The 16,788-nt window shown below is 42.4% G+C and overlaps 1 protein-coding gene across 1 annotated transcript in view; it reads right to left on the reverse strand.

Annotated features, from left to right (window-relative positions):
- LARGE1 (LARGE xylosyl- and glucuronyltransferase 1) overlaps positions 1-16,788 on the reverse strand; it is a 491,216-nt gene that overhangs the window by 299,332 nt on the left and 175,096 nt on the right. Inside the window, exon 2 of the mRNA XM_075343800.1 lies at positions 14,754-14,943. Within this exon, the coding sequence (XP_075199915.1) occupies positions 14,754-14,859 (106 nt within the window). The 5' untranslated portion in view covers positions 14,860-14,943. The remainder of the gene's footprint in view (positions 1-14,753; positions 14,944-16,788) is intronic.

Below are 16,788 nucleotides of genomic sequence, written 5' to 3' on the forward strand. Positions count from 1 at the left end.
ACTTTCCTCTCGTGTATCGCACTGATGTGCCGGGGCTGATGGAAAAATGTAACATTGAGCACAATGTGAGAGAGCGGAGGCTCGTTATTGATTCAGCCACAAAAAAAGTCTGCAAGCTGCTGCTGAACAATGGCAGTGTTTCACCGTCGGCATTCCCAATGCTCCTCCCGGATCACCTCCCCTGTCCTCGCTGCCTCCGTCTGGTCACGCGGCCTGTTCATCTGTCGGCCCCCCCAGGGATGCCAACGTTCCCCTGTTGTCCCCGCCTGCTCCACGCTTCCTGATTTAGTCCTTGGGTCCCGAAGCCCGTGCATTCGCGGTAGGGCTCTCGGGAGTGCGCTTGGGGCACAGCCACGCTGCTCTCTCTTTTCTTAGAGGGCCAGTGCGACCTAACCCGGAAGTGCCTCCCGGTCTATGTCATTAGGTGCTGCGTATGTGGGGCACCTTCCCCCAGTGGGAGGTGCCTCTTCTACATGTCCCGATAGCTAGTTTGCCCGTGCTATTTGCCAGGTCCCTGTGCTATAACCCGCATTCCATATTGATCTGTGACTTTGTCTCTGTTCCGTCTAGATGTGCCCGTGTACCCGCCTATGACCATCCTGTGTTCTACAGTCCCTGCAAGCTCCTATCGCCTGCCTATGACCACCAGTACCAGCTTGTTCCGGACCGCACCAGCATCTGCCTCATCCACTCCGGTTCCTGGTCTTCAACCTGTGGCACCAGCTGACGAGGTATCGGGATCCCCTGGGGCTCCCTCCTCCTCAGTCACTTATCTGCGTGTGTACCTTCTTCCACCTCCGATGGTTGTAGTGAAGACTTGGTGGCTGCTCAGGTCCGCTCCTCTGGTGGACCCATGTCCTCCTCGTCTGGTCACTCAGGCGTGACAAGATGTGCCTGAAAGGAATTCTGTGCATTTGAAGGAACACTATGAGAATTTAGAATTTAGTCTCAAGAAACTTTGACTACGAGGATGAAGGATAGCCCATATGTTGGGATCTGAAGGTTCTTTCTTTGCTCCTTAGCCGTCAAGGAGGATATATGAAGAACCCATGCTTGTTGTGCGAATGGGACAGCCGGGATAGGACCCATTACTGGAGCCAAAAAGGTTGGCCAACGAGATCTTGAACATCAAGAACATCTTTGCAACCTGGACTCAAGAACATAGTTGCGTAAAGTTTAGTTGACCCCACTAAAGTTCTCCTGCCACCACTCCACATTATTGGACTGATGAAGCAGTTTGTGAAAGCTCTAACGAAGGAGAAACATTTAAGGACCTGTGGACCAAGTTTCAGGGAGTGTCCAAAGGAAGGCATTTTCGTGGGTCCGGATATTCAGAAACTGATGAAGGACAATGTGGTTGAAACAAAAATGAAAGCTGTTTCGAAAAGGGCTTGGGATTTTTTTTTAAAGAAGTCATGAAGAAATTTCGAGGTAACAACAAAGACCCAAAAATGTAAGTCCATTGTGGAGAACATGCTAAAACGTCTCAAAGTTTTGGGTTGACTGATGAATTTGGAGTTACTTTCCTGGAAACCTTGGTGCAGTAAGGCTGTTTTCACACTACGTTTTTTTAGCATGCGTCATGAACGTTTTTTTGCTGCAAAAGCGCATCTTGTTTTTGCAGAGAAAAATGCATGTGTTATTTTGCAGGATCCTGTCACTTGAAGTTTATGGGCGGGCATTGGAGTCATGTGATCGGGAGTGAGGGGAACTGAACGTGAGACTGGGAGCCAGCATCTGACAGCTGCGGACGCTGGTAACCAAGATAAATATCGGGTAACTAAGTGAAGTGCTTTGCTTGAATACCCGATATTTACCTTGGTTACGAGTGTCCGAAGCTGCTAGGAGCCGGCTCCCTGCACACGTAACCAAGGTAAACATTGGGTAACTAAGAAGCGCTTTGCTTGGTTACCCGATATTTACCTTGGTTACGAGCGTCCGCCGCTCTCAGGCGGGGGAGAGAGAGAGAGGAGAGAGGGAGAGAGCAAGGGGGAGAGAGACTGATCACCCGAGGCTGGTTTCTGGGCATGCTCAGTAGAGCAAGCAGAATCCTGTCTATCAGCACGCCAGCGTTCACATGCATTTGCGTGCTGTTTAGTCAGGATCCAGCGATTTGCAGTATTTGGACGCAGCTCAAAAACGCTAGAAGTAGCGTTTTTGACAAAACTTAAAAAACTGCAAGTCGCTGGATCCTCACTTTAACGCACGCAAACGCAGGTGAAGGCATGTAGACGCGAGATCATTGCAAATGCATTGAAAACACATTTGCACTGGATCCGTTTTTGCGTTAAAAAAACGTTCATGCATGTTAAAAAAACGTAGTGTGAAAGCAGCCTTAGTGAAGAGCATGGAGAAAAATTTCATCAGGATTTCAAGGAGAAAGAAAGTGAAGATGATGGGGGACGACTGCTGGATGCTTCACAGAGAGGATCCACAGCTTTCTATAAGCGGAAAGCCATCAAGAGAAGCTTCATTGCTGCATGAGAAGAGTAAAAACTCCACACAACATTACAGCATTAACCCAAATTATTATTTTTTTCTGTGATCGATACATAGGACAGTTCACAAAAACAAAAAAATAGAACTCAAAATCATCAAATTATAATTTGTTTTTGGACTTTACAGTTAAGGGGTGTGCACAGACCCCATGGCGGTTCCACTTTCTATTATACTCACAAAAGCAAAAATAGAACTCAAAATCATCAAATTATAATTTGTTTTTGGACTTTACAGTTAAGGGGTGTGTACAGACCCCATGGCGGTTCCACTTTCTATTATACTCACAAAAGGAAAAATAGAACTCAAAATCATCAAATTATAATTTGTTTTTGGACTTTACAGTTAAGGGGTGTGTACAGACCCCATGGCGGTTCCACTTTCTATTATACTCACAAAAGGAAAAATAGAACTCAAAATCATCAAATTATAATTTGTTTTTGGACTTTACAGTTAAGGGGTGTGCACAGACCCCATGGCGGTTCCACTTTCTATTATACTCACAAAAGGAAAAATAGAACTCAAAATCATCAAATTATAATTTGTTTTTGGACTTTACAGTTAAAGGGTGTGCCCAGACTTCATGGCGGTTCCACTTTCTATTATACTTTAACTTAACCTTTATGAAAGGGACTTCCTACTACGGTAATTTTCTAATGTGATTCTTTATTTACAATGTAATATAAGTGTCTCTTATTATAGATGATATTATCTGTTCAGTAATAGGGCATTGGGTTGACCTATGGTAATTTTTAGCTAACAGGAGAGATTTAATATTTGAAAAATCCTCTGCTTTTCCTATATATTGCAAATAATGTAAGAATCTGCAGAATAAGACAGAATCTGCATTTCAGCAGTACCTTATAACATGAGCACCACATGATGCCTGATGGAGCCCAGCCGTGAGGGATTCCTGTTAGTATATTTCTGCAGAATGATGTCCTCAGGATACCGAGGATTACAAACAACCTGACTGAAGTGTTCTTTTATCCTAACTAGCGCATTCTACATTTCTGAAGATCTTGGACAGACAGCTCTCTGGAATATGACAATATCAGAAGAGGAGAAGTGTCTACTGTGCCGGATATGAGAAAAATAATATGGCACTTCACATTTTTTGGTGAATAGTTTTATTAAGGAGTGGTAATCAAATGCTGGAGAATTTCAGGTCTGTCACGTGTATAGGGACAGGCTCAGGGCTAGCTCTTACCACATTATCTGGACCATGCACTTTAGACATACCTTTTTCTTTGGGCACTTTAAAGGTTAGTTCCGTCTTTGGTGCAGCAGCAGACTTGCTCATCTGGCAGCGGTTAGGGCTATAAGCCCTCTGCTTCCTGGACTTGGTGCTGGTTATTCTATTCAGTTAGGAGCTAGGCTTGGAGCAGAGAGGACGTGGTTGTTGATGCAAGCTGCTTTGTTTTTGCACTACCTCCTTACCCTTGTTATCCCTTACCCGTTCAGCCTTGGTTTTTCCCTGATGCAGGTTTTAGGTGAGCATGGATTTTTATTTAACCCCTGTCTGTAGTTTGTTGTTTTAGGGGTTTTGGGGATCTCTATCCTTTTCAGACCCCTGGTTGGTGGGTGTGGTGGGGAATTGTCAGGCTTAGGACAGGAGTCAGGGCCAGGTCGGGAGCCCAGAGCTCCCTACCTTCAAGGGTACCTCTGGGTATGAGCGTGATCTCAGGGACCCCAGCATTAGGGTCTCCATAGGTTACCCTATCTTCTCTGGTCATTCGTTACACCCGATCTCCAATAAGGTCCGTCTAATGGTGGGATGGACACATTGGTGTTGACCACCCATCTTTTCTTTGATGAAGATCTTGTGAACATCAAGAGTAATAAAAACTAAGTAACCTAAAGTAGGAGATATATAAAAATAGAGTCATAGTTGACTGGAAAAACGTTATCCCGGACTTGACCCCGTATCTTCACACTTCACTGTCCCATAATTTCAAGGTGACAACCCACTTTCTTTTCACAAAGAAAGTCTCACGATGAACATAGTGTCTGATCGAATACCAGAATGTTCTAGAGCAGAAGGAGCCTAGTAGATTGATATATGGGACTCTGGGTAAAGATTCAGTAGAACTCATATATTTTTCTCTTTTTATGTTTAGGAGTCCAGTAGGCGGTCCTACTCAGTGAGGGACCGCCTACTGGACTCCTGAAGAAAAAATAAAAATTTAAAAATTTAGAGGTGTTACTGGATCTTCTCCCACAAAAGTATATATATCAATCTACTCAGCTCCGGCCGCTCTACACCATGCTGTTGTCACACGGCATTTTTCACGAACTTCACTGATTGTCATGGTGGTTTTGGACTCTGTTCCCATTGCAGAGTCTGACACTCCGCCTAATGGTTTCTCTGGTGTCTGGTATGAACACAGGCAGACTGCTGTGTGCTGATTGATAGGCAGGCTAGCAGGAGTTAATCTCTGCTAATCTGCTTTTTAGGCTCCTGTGATCACATGTTGTGGGGAGACCTATCACATCTGCTCCCCTCCTATTTATGCTGGATGAAATCTCCTACCCATGCCAGCTATAGTTTATTCTATGTTGGTCTGTGAGGTCTGGTGTCTCAGACGTACTGGTGAAAGTTGTGCTTATTGCTTGGAGCGGTGGTGGAGTTTACCCCTGTTGTTTTGTACTTCCTTCCTGCTCTTGTTTTCCTCCTGAATATCTTGTTGTCTTATACCTCTATGTGTATATGCTGCGTGACAGAGTTTTGGTTTTCCCCTGTCTATCTATTTCTGTGGTTTTCAACACACTCCTGTCCTGTCCCTCCCTGGGGGGAGAGGGAATAAGATCAGGAATGGTCAGGAGCAGGGTCAGGAAGGAGACTCAGGCATCTCCACCATCAGGAGTATCCCTGAGGTTACGGACAGCATAGGGCCCCCTAGCTGGAGGCTCAGCTTAGGAGCCCCCATTCCCTGCTATCCTGTAGTGATCATGACAGCTGTGCACAGGTAAGACCAGTTATAAAATGTGCCAGGATGCCTTTAAAGGAAAATTACACTTGAATGTGTCACCAAAATAGGAAGACATTTATGAAGAGGCACTGGTTGGGGTCATGTTAGAAAGACAGTCCTCAATTTCTCTAGTAAGGAATATAGAAATGTTCTGCTTGTATTAAACAACCCTTGAAAAGTAGAACTCCCCTTTAAGCTTCTCCCCTTTTAAAGTGACATTCTTAAACTCCTCCCCTCCATAGATTTTTTTTTTTAAAGGGTCCAGATTGAAAGTTAATCCTCAATATCTCTAGTAAGGAATATAGACATGGTCTGCTTGTATTAACCCTTGAAAAGTGGAACTCCCCTTGAAGCTCCTCCCCTTATAAATTGACATTCTTAAGCTCCTCCCCTTCATAGGTTTCTTTTGGAAAGGGTCCAGATTGAGAGACAATTCTCAATATCTCTAGTAAGGAATACAGAAATGGTCTGCTTGTATTAATCCTTGAAGAGTAGAACTCCCCTTTAAGCTTATCCCCTTTTAAAGTGACATGATTAAGCTCCTCCCCTCCACAGATTTATTTTGAAAAGGGTCCAGATTGAAAGACAGTCTTCAATACCTCTAGTAAGGAATATAGAAATGGTCTGCTTGTATTACCCCTTGAAAAGTAGAAATCCCCTTTAAGCTCCTCCCCTTTTAAAGTGACATCCTTAAGCTCCTCCCCTCCATAGATTTCTTTTGGAAAGGGTCCAGATTGCTAGAAAATTCTCAATATCTCTAGTAGGGAATATAGAAATGGTCTGCTTGTATTAACCCTTGAAAAGAAGAACTCCCCTTTAAGCTCCTCCCCTTTTAAAGTGACACCCTTAAGCTCCTCCCCTCCATAGATTTATTTTGGAAAGGGTCCAGATTGATAGAAAATTCTCAATATCTCTAGTAAGGAATATAGAAATGGTCTACTTGTATTAAGCCTTGAAAAGTAGAACTCCCCTTTAAGCTCCTCCCCTTTTAAAGTGTCATCCTTAAGCTCCTCCCCTCCATAGATTTCTATTGGAAAGGGTCCAGATTGAAAGACTATCTTCAACCTGTAGTAAGGAATATAGAAATGGTCTGCTTGTATTATCCCTTGAAAAGTAAAACTCCCCTTTAAGCTCCTCCCCTTTTAAAGTGATATTCTTAAGCTCCTCCCCCTTAGATTTCTTTTGGAAAGGTTGAGATATGCAGTAAACTGTAGTAAAAAAAAGTACACCCTTGCCTTTGACCCTTTCAGAAATGTACATTAATTACCGCGGGCAGCGAGGAGATTGATCCCACACCCCATTAACTTCTAAAGCGGTCCGTCATGCTACCCGCCGCCTACGCCAAGGACGACTTTATGGCCAATGCTGCAGAAATAAATAAACCTCGTTTGGAGACCGTGTTTCTCTCAAATTAACAACGCGCTTCACGGGATTTATCATAGCGGAATAAGCATTAAAGAGCCATTACGGAGAGTACGCCGCCATAAAGAGCGCCGCGCCCTAATGGCCGGAGCATTCAGAAAGTGATGGAGCACAGGCGTCATAGGACGTGTCAGTCTCCAGCGGGGGGCGGGCTCGCGGTACAAGTCAGGGGGTCTCGGGGGGGGGAGACCCCGACATGCTACATTACATGCTCCCATTATAACACTGCATCAGCAGAACACGCTCCATTCTGATTCTCCCAAATGGAAACATTAATATTAGGGACAGAAATGTTTTTTTTTCTCCCATATTTATAAGTGACCTTAGAAGAGCAAAACGGGGTCATTAAGGGGAGAGAAGTGCACTTTTAAGTGTTTCTATATTATCCTTGGGGTCTACAGTGGTATAGTGAGTAATACATAATATCCCTGGGGGACTAGAGGGGTTTAGTGGTTAAAACATAATATCCCTGGAGGAACAGAGGGGCTTAGTGGTTAAAACATAATATCCCTGGGTGACTAGAGGGGCTTAGTGGTTAAAACATAATATCCCTGGAGGAACAGAGGGGCTTAGTGGTTAAAACATAATATCCCTGGGGGACTAGAGGGGTTTAGTGGTTAAAACATAATATCCCTGGAGGAACAGAGGGGCTTAGTGGTTAAAACATAATATCCCTGGGGGACTAGAGGGGCTTAGTGGTTAAAACATAATATCCCTGGGGGACTAGAGGGGTTTAGTGGTTAAAACATAATATCCCTGGAGGAACAGAGGGGCTTAGTGGTTAAAACATAATATCCCTGGGGGACTAGAGGGGCTTAGTGGTTAAAACATAATATCCCTGGGGGACTAGAGGGGTTTAGTGGTTAAAACATAATATCCCTGGAGGAACAGAGGGGCTTAGTGGTTAAAACATAATATCCCTGGGGGACTAGAGGGGCTTAGTGGTTAAAACATAATATCCCTGGGAGACTAGAGGGGTTTATTGGTTAAAACATAATATCTCTGGGAGACTAGAGGGGTTTAGTGGTTAAAACATAATATCTCTGGGGGACAAGAGGGGTTTAGTGGTTAAAACATAATATCCCTGGGGGACAAGAGGGGCGTATGGTTAAATCATAATATCCCTGGGGGACTAGAGGGGCTTAGTGGTTAAAACATAATATCTCTGGGGGACAGGGGGGGTAGTGGTTAAAACATAATATTCTTGGGGGACTAGAGGGGTTTCCTACTGAATACATAATACCCCTGGAGGAGTAGGGGGATTTAGTGATTAAAACATAATACCCCTGGGAGACTAGAGGGGTGATTGGTGAATATATAATACCCCTGAGGGACTAGAGGCGTTTACTGTTTAATAGATTACCGTATATGCGTTGGTGGTTTAGATGGGCTCAGTGGTTATGATTAAGATGTTATAATTTTCCTATATGATCCCTGAGGGTCTAGGGTGGTTTAGTAGGTAATATATAATATTCATGGGTATCTACAGTGGTTTAATGGTTAATATATCATGATCCTGGAGGTCTAGAGGGTCTTAGTAGTTAATTAAGGTTTAGCTGTTAGTGATCCTGTATGAACCGTGGGGGTCTAGGATGGTTTCGTAGTTAACACATAATATCCCTGGGGATGAGAAGTGGTTAATACATAATACCCCTTGGGGGGTTAGAAAGGTTTAATGGTTGTGATTTATAGGTTGTAGTTGTCTTGTGTCATCCCTAGGGGTCTTATGGTGATTTAATAGTTAATATGTAATATTTCTGGATATCTAGTGTCTAATAGTCAATATATGTATATAGTCCTGGAGGTCTAGAGGGTTTAAGAGGTTAGGTGTGGGGTCTGGAGGGGGATAAGTGGGGTAATTCTGCTTTAGAGGTTAATTATCCAGTATTATCCCTAGGGGTCTAGGGTGGTTTAGTATTAAAACATAATATGCCAGGAATTTAGAGGTTAACTGTGCTTTAGAGTTTAGTAATCCTGTATTATCCCTAAAAGCCTTGAGTGGCCTAGTGGTTAATTAAGCTTAAGCAGCAGTGATCCTGTATTACACCTGTGGGTATAGGCAGGTTACTGTGTAAGGCTATGTGTCCACGGTAGAATGTACCTGCGGATTTTTCTGCATGAAAATCCGCGACTTTCGCGGCAAATCCGCACCTTATTTTTGCCGCGGATTTGCCGCGAATTTGCCGCGGATTTTGATTCAGATTTTTTTTTTTTCCTCATTCTATACCCAAAATCCGCACCAAAATCCGCAACAATAATTGACATGCTGCAGACTTTTCCGGATCAAAATCCGCGGCAAATCCGCCGCGGAAAAATCCGCAGCATGGACACAGCATTTCCAAAATGCCATTGAAATGGCTTGGAAGTGCCGCTGCTGCAGATTTTTGGAAAATCCGCGGTAAATCCGCGGCAAATCCGCAGCAAAATCCGCGCAAAATCCGCAGCGTGGGCACATAGCCTAATAGTGCCATTATTGGAGCCTTAGGCTATGTGCCCACGCTGCGGATTTTGCGCGGATTTTGCCGCGGATTTGCCGCGGATTTACCACGGATTTTCCGAAAATCTGCAGCAGCGGCACTTCCAAGCCATTTGAATGGCATTTTGGAAATGCTGTGTCCATGCTGCGGATTTTTCCGCGGCGGATTTGCCGCGGATTTTGATCCGGAAAAATCTGCAGCATGTCAATTATTGTTGCGGATTTTGGTGCGGATTTTGGGTATAGAATGGGGAAAAAAAAAAAATCCGCATCAAAATCCGCGGCAAATTCGCAGTAAATCCGCAGCAAATCCGCGGCAAAAATAAGGTGCGGATTTGCCGCGAAAGTCGCGGATTTTCATGCAGAAAAATCCGCAGGTACATTCTACCGTGGACACATAGCCTTATAGTTTAGTGTTCCTGTATTATCCCTGATGGTCTAGAGGGGTCTAGTGGTTATTTCAGCTCTAGAGTTTGGTGTTCCTGTATTATACCTTGGTTCGGTGTAGTGTAGTGTAGTGTAGTGGTTGATACATGGAAGTGTAGGCGGGTTATTGGTTATATATGCTTTAAAGCTTAGTCCTCCTGTATTATCCCTGGAGGACTAGAGGGGCCTAATGGTTATTTCAGCTTTAAAGTTTAATATTCCTGTATTATCCCAAGTGGTATAGAGGGGCCTAGTGGTTATTAGGGCTTTAGAGTTTGGTATTCCTGTATTATCCCTGGTGGTATAGAGGGGCCTAGTGGTTATTAGGGCTTTAGAGTTTAGTTTTCCTGTATTATCCCTGGTGGTCTAGGGGGGCCTGATGGTTATTTTAGCTTTAATGTTTACTCTTCCTGTATTATCCCTGGTGGTATAGAGAGGGGTCTAGTGGTTATTTGAGCATTAGAGTTTAGTGTTCCTGTATTATCCCTGGAGGTCTAGAAGGGCCTAGTGGTTATTAGAGCTTTAGAGTTTAATATTTCTCTATTATCCATGGTGGTCTAGAGGGGCCTAGTGGTTATTTGAGCTTTAGAGTTTGGTGTTTCTGTATTATCCCTGATGGTATAGAGGGGTCTAGCGATTATTTCAGCTTAGAGTTTAGTATTCCTGCATTATCTCTGGACGTATAGGGGGCCTAGTAGTTATTTGAGATTTTGAGATTAGTGTTCCTGTAATATCCCTGGTGGTCTAGAGGGGTCTAGTGGTTATCTGAGCTTTAGAGTTTGGTGTTCCTGTATTATCCCTGGTGGTATAGAGGGGCCTAATGGTTATTTCAGCTTTAGAGTTTAATATTTCTCCATTATCCCTGGTGGTATAGAGGGGCCTAGTGGTTATTAGAGCTTTAGAGTTTACTGTTCCTGTATTATTCCTGGTGGTATAGAGGGGCCTAATAGTTATTGGAGCTTTAGAGTTTGGTGGTCCTGTATTATCCCTGGAGGTCTAGAGGGGCCTAATGGTTATTTCATCTTTAGAGTTTGGTGTTCCTGTATTATCCCTGGTGGTAAAGAGGGGCCTAATGGTTATTTCAGCTTTAGAATTTGGTGTTCCTGTATTATCCCTGGTGGTACAGAGGGGCCTAATGGTTATTAGAGCTTTAGAGTTTGGTGTTCCAGTATTATCCCTGGAGGTCTAGAGGGGCCTAATGTTTATTAGAGCTTTAGAGTTTGGTGTTCCTGTATTATCCCTGGAGGTCTAGAGGGGCCTAATGGTTATTAGAGCTTTAGAGTTTGGTGTTCCTGTATTATCCCTGGAGGTCTAGAGGGGCCTAATGGTTATTAGAGCTTTAGAGTTTGGTGTTCCTGTATTATCCCTGGAGGTCTAGAGGGGCCTAATGGTTATTAGAGCTTTAGAGTTTGGTGTTCCTGTATTATCCCTGGAGGTCTAGAGGGGCCTAATGGTTATTAGAGCTTTAGAGTTTGGTGTTCCTGTGTTATCCCTGGTGGTAAAGAGGGGCCTAATGGTTATTTGAGCTTTAGAGTTTAGTGTTCCTGTGTTATCCCTGGTGGTCTGGAGGGGCCTAATGGTTATTAGAGCTTTAGAGTTTGGTGTTCCTGTATTATTCCTGGAGGTCTAGAGGGGTCTAATGGTTATTTCAGCTTCACAGTTTAGTGTTCTTATATTGATACTTGGCTCAGAGTAGTTTAGTGCTCACTACATATAGGTCCAGAGCAGCTTATTAGTTAACTGTGATATACAGGTTCATAATCATGTATTATCCCTGGTGATATAGGGGGGTCTAGTGGTTATTTCAGCTTTAGTTTGGTGTTCCTGTATTATCCGTGGAGGTATAGAGGGGCCTAGTGGTTATTAGCGCTTTAGAGTTTATTGTTCCTGCATTATCCCTGGTGGTATAGAGGGGCCTAATGGTTATTAGCGCTTTAGAGTTTGGTGTTCCTGTATTATTCCTGGAGGTCTAGAGGGGTCTAGTGGTTGTTTCAGCTTCACAGTTTAGTGTTCTTATATTATTCCTTGGCTGAGAGTACTTTAGTGCTCACTACATATAGGTCCAGAGGAGCTTAGTAGTTAACTGTCCTATACAGGTTCATAATCATGTATTATTCCTGGTGGCCTAGAGTTGCTTAAATATCCCTGGGGGTCTAGAGGGGCTTAAAAGTTCCTTTACTGTACCCCTTAATGATGTTAAAATTGGTATCCATTATCCCTGTTGGCCTATGGGGTAATTTATAATATTCCTGGTGGTCTAGGGTGGTCTTGCGATTTACACATAATGGTATATAATCATATCCCGGGTGGGGAGGAGGGAGTATAGAGTATCCTAATGGGAATATCACACAACTGTGACAATAGCCTAGGATGGTTGTAGGATATAAAGTATGATCCCTGGTGAGATAGGGTGCTTTGTTGGTTTGGTTACTATTGCACCTTCCAACCAATATTTCCCAAAACTAGATGAGTCTCCTACATGACAGACTGTGTGTAAGACACCCCCCCATCCGCCTCTTATTACCGCAAGGAGAAAAAAGAGCCGCGGAAAATCAACAGACGCCAGAGACAGATAAGGACGGACGCCTCGGCGCGGCTCCGACCCTAATTACCCTCTCGCCTCTTTATCCTGGATCATAAAGGCAGCCGGCGCTGTCAGAACCAAGACGTCTTCTGTCTTATTTTTTAGTTTCGCCCCCCCTCCCCCGCACGGAAAAGCTGAAGACGCAACGACGAAACCATTGATCCCCCCGGAACGGAAAGAGATGGAGGAGCGGGGGGCGTCTGGGGGCCTCTGATAGCGGGATAACAATACACTCAATTCCAGGTTTTTATGACATGACTGACGCCTGTCGTTTTTTTCCCCTTTTTTCGGTCCGGACTGAATCGTTTGCATAAAATGTACCGCCATACTGTGCTGAAATGAGACGTGACTTGCGCTGCTCATTTTTCCCACCATTTATCTCTTCTAACCTCAAAAAACGCAGCACTCCAAAAAAATAACAATAGAAAAAACAAAAAAAAAAGCTCGTTTCATGTATACAGCTCCCACGCAGAGCAATGCATACACCGAAACGCAGCGGCGCCCTCTCCTCGCCCTGCATTCATCCTGCGCACACTGTGGCTCCGCACATATATGCCTTGCACATGATTTATTTTTTTCAACCTGGTCCGTCACTTGCGGGAGCTGAGCCTGCACCGAACAAGGCAGATGCCGGCTGTATTATACCGCCATCATCTGCATTTAACAGCAGCTCTGAACATTGCAATATTAGACATTACAATATTATTTCCTTGCCATGCGACGGTATTATTTATGTTCTACATGGCAGCATTATGTTATGTAGGTACCGTATAGCGGTATTATAGCTATATGAGCACTGTATAATGGCATTGACAGTTCACTTTCAGGTCAGTAACTTAAGACAATATCTGCACTATATGGCAGTATTATGCTATGTAGGTGCAGTGTAGCAGAATTATAGCTATATGTGCATTGAATGCTATTACAAGACCATATCTGCACTATATGGCAGTATTATGTTATATAGGTACTGTATATCAGAATTATAGTTATTTGTGCATTGTATACTATTATAAGAGCAAATGTGCACTATATGACACTATTATGTTATGTAGGTACTGTATATCAGAATTATAGTTATATGGGCACTATATACGGTACTATTACAAGACAATATCTGCACTATAGGGCAGTATTATATTATGTAGCCACTGTATAGCGGTATTAATTATATGGGCACTGTATACTATTAATAGAAGACCATATCTGCACTATATGGCAGTCTTATGTTATGTACTGTCGGTGTAGTATAGCAGAATTCTAGTTATATGTGTATAGTATACTATTATAAGAGCATATCTGCACTATATGGCAGTATTATGTTATATAGGTACTGTATATCAGAATTATAGTTATATGGGTACTATATACTATTACAAGACAATATCTGCACTATATGGCAGTATTATATTATGTAGGCACTGTATAGCGGTATTATAGTTACATAGGCACTGTATACTATTAATAGAAAACCATACCTGCACTATATGGCAGTATTATGTTATGTAGGTACTGTATATCAGAATTATAGTTATATGTGCATTGTATACTATTACAAGACCATATCTGCACTATATGGCAGTATTATGTTATATAGGTATTGTATATCAGTATTACAGTTATATAGGCACTGTATACTATTACAAGACAATATCTGCACTATATGGCAGTATTATGTTATGTTGGTACTGTATAGTAGTAATACAATTGCATGGGCACACTATACTATTAACACAAGACAATATCTATTCTATATGGCAGTATTATGTTATGTAGGCACTGTATATCAGTATTACAGTTATATGGGCACTCTATACTAATAATACAAGACAATATCTGCACTATGTGGCAGTATTATGTTATGTAGGTGCAGTATAGTGGTATTACAGTTATAAGGGCACTCTATACTAATAATACAAGACAATATCTGCACTATGTGGCAGTATTATGTTATGTAGGTGCAGTATAGTGGTATTACAGTTATAAGGGCACTATATACTAATAATACAAGACAATATCTGCACTATATGGCAGTATTATGTTATGTAGGTACTGTATAGCAGTACTACAGTTATACATTAGTGAACAATCCCCTTTTAGGTGGGTAACTTAACAATACCGTATCTGCACTATATGTCAGTATTATGTGTTCATTATTAAATATTTAATAAAACAGTGTTATCTTGATACTATAAGGCAATAATATGGGGGACCTGTATGGCAGCATTATGTGAGCTTCAGATGGCAGGGTAACAGCAGCACTATATGAATAGCATATGGCCATATTATGGATGTTATTGTTATTTGACACTGTCTGGCGCCATTATTTGGCTATGCAGCCTGTGACGGGGGCGATGACAGCGCAGCCTGTACATACCGTCAAAGTGTCCGGTGAACAGGTAGATCCAGGTGACGGCCGGAACGAAGAGCAGCGTGAGCGACGCCGCCAGGAACTTCCTCCGCCCCCTGCAGAATCCCAGCATCCTCTCAGAATAGGACGATCCCAAAGGTCACCGAGGATCCTACACCGGGGGCATCACCACAAGACCCCCCGACATCATCCAATCCTGCGGAAGAACGAGAGAGAGCAGGGTTACATCCAATCTACAGGCACTACAGCCGTACATATACACCTATATACAGGGGATACCCAGGTTATACCAGCCGTACATATACACCTATATACAGGGGATACCCAGGTTATACCAGCCGTACATATACACCTATATACAGGGGATACCCAGGTTATACCAGCCGTACATATACAACTATATACAGAGGATACCCAGGTTATACCAGCCGTACATATACACCTATATACATGGGATACCCAGGTTATACCAGCCGTACATATACACCTATATACAGGGGATACCCAGGTTATACCAGCCGTACATATACAACTATATACAGGGGATACCCAGGTTATACCAGCTGTACATATATAATTATATACAGGAGATGCCCAGGTTATACCGGCTGTACATATATAATTATATACAGGAGATGCCCAGGTTATACCGGCTGCACATATATAATTATATACAGGAGATATCCAGGTTATACCAGCTGTACATATATAATTATATACAGGAGATGCCTGGGTTATAGCAGCTGTACATATATAATTATATACAGGAGATGCCCAGGTTATACCAGCTGTACATATATAATTATATACAGGAGATGCCCAGGTTATACCAGCTGTACATATATAATTATATACAGGAGATGTCCAGGTTATACCGGCTGTACATATATAATTATATACAGGAGATGCCCAGGTTATACCAGCTGTACATATATAATTATATACAGGAGATGCCCAGGTTATACCGGCTGTACATATATAATTATATACAGGAGATGCCCAGGTTATACCGGCTGTACATATATAATTATATACAGGAGATTCCCAGGTTATACCAGCTGTACATATACAACTATATACAGGAGATACCCAGGTTATACCAGCTGTACATATATAATTATATACAGGAGATGCCCAGGTTATACCAGCTGTACATATATAATTATATACAGGAGATGCCCGGGTTATAGCAGCTGTACATATATAATTATATACAGGAGATGCCCAGGTTATACCAGCTGTACATATATAATTATATACAGGAGATGCCCAGGTTATACCAGCTGTACATATATAATTATATACAGGAGATGTCCAGGTTATACCGGCTGTACATATATAATTATATACAGGAGATGCCCAGGTTATACCAGCTGTACATATATAATTATATACAGGAGATGCCCAGGTTATACCGGCTGTACATATATAATTATATACAGGAGATGCCCAGGTTATACCGGCTGTACATATATAATTATATACAGGAGATTCCCAGGTTATACCAGCTGTACATATACAACTATATACAGGAGATACCCAGGTTATACCAGCTGTACATATATAATTATATACAGGAGATGCCCAGGTTATACCAGCTGTACATATATAATTATATACAGGAGATGCCCGGGTTATACCAGCTGTACATATATAATTATATACAGGAGATGCCCAGGTTATACCAGCTGTACATATATAATTATATACAGGAGATGCCAAGGTTATACCAGCTGTACATATATAATTATATACAGGAGATACCCAGGATATACCAGCTGTACATATATAATTATATACAGGAGATGCCCGGGTTATACCAGCTGTACATATATAATTATATACAGGAGATGCCCAGGTTATACCGGCTGTACATATATAATTATATACAGGAGATGTCCAGGTTATACCAGCTGTACATATATAATTATATACAGGAGATGCCCAGGTTATACCAGCTGTACATATATAATTATATACAGGAGATGCCCAGGTTATACCAGCTGTACATATATAATTATATACAGGAGATACCCAGGTT

Source organism: Anomaloglossus baeobatrachus, chromosome 4 (assembly GCF_048569485.1).
Source record: "Anomaloglossus baeobatrachus isolate aAnoBae1 chromosome 4, aAnoBae1.hap1, whole genome shotgun sequence".
NCBI lineage: Eukaryota > Metazoa > Chordata > Amphibia > Anura > Aromobatidae > Anomaloglossus > Anomaloglossus baeobatrachus.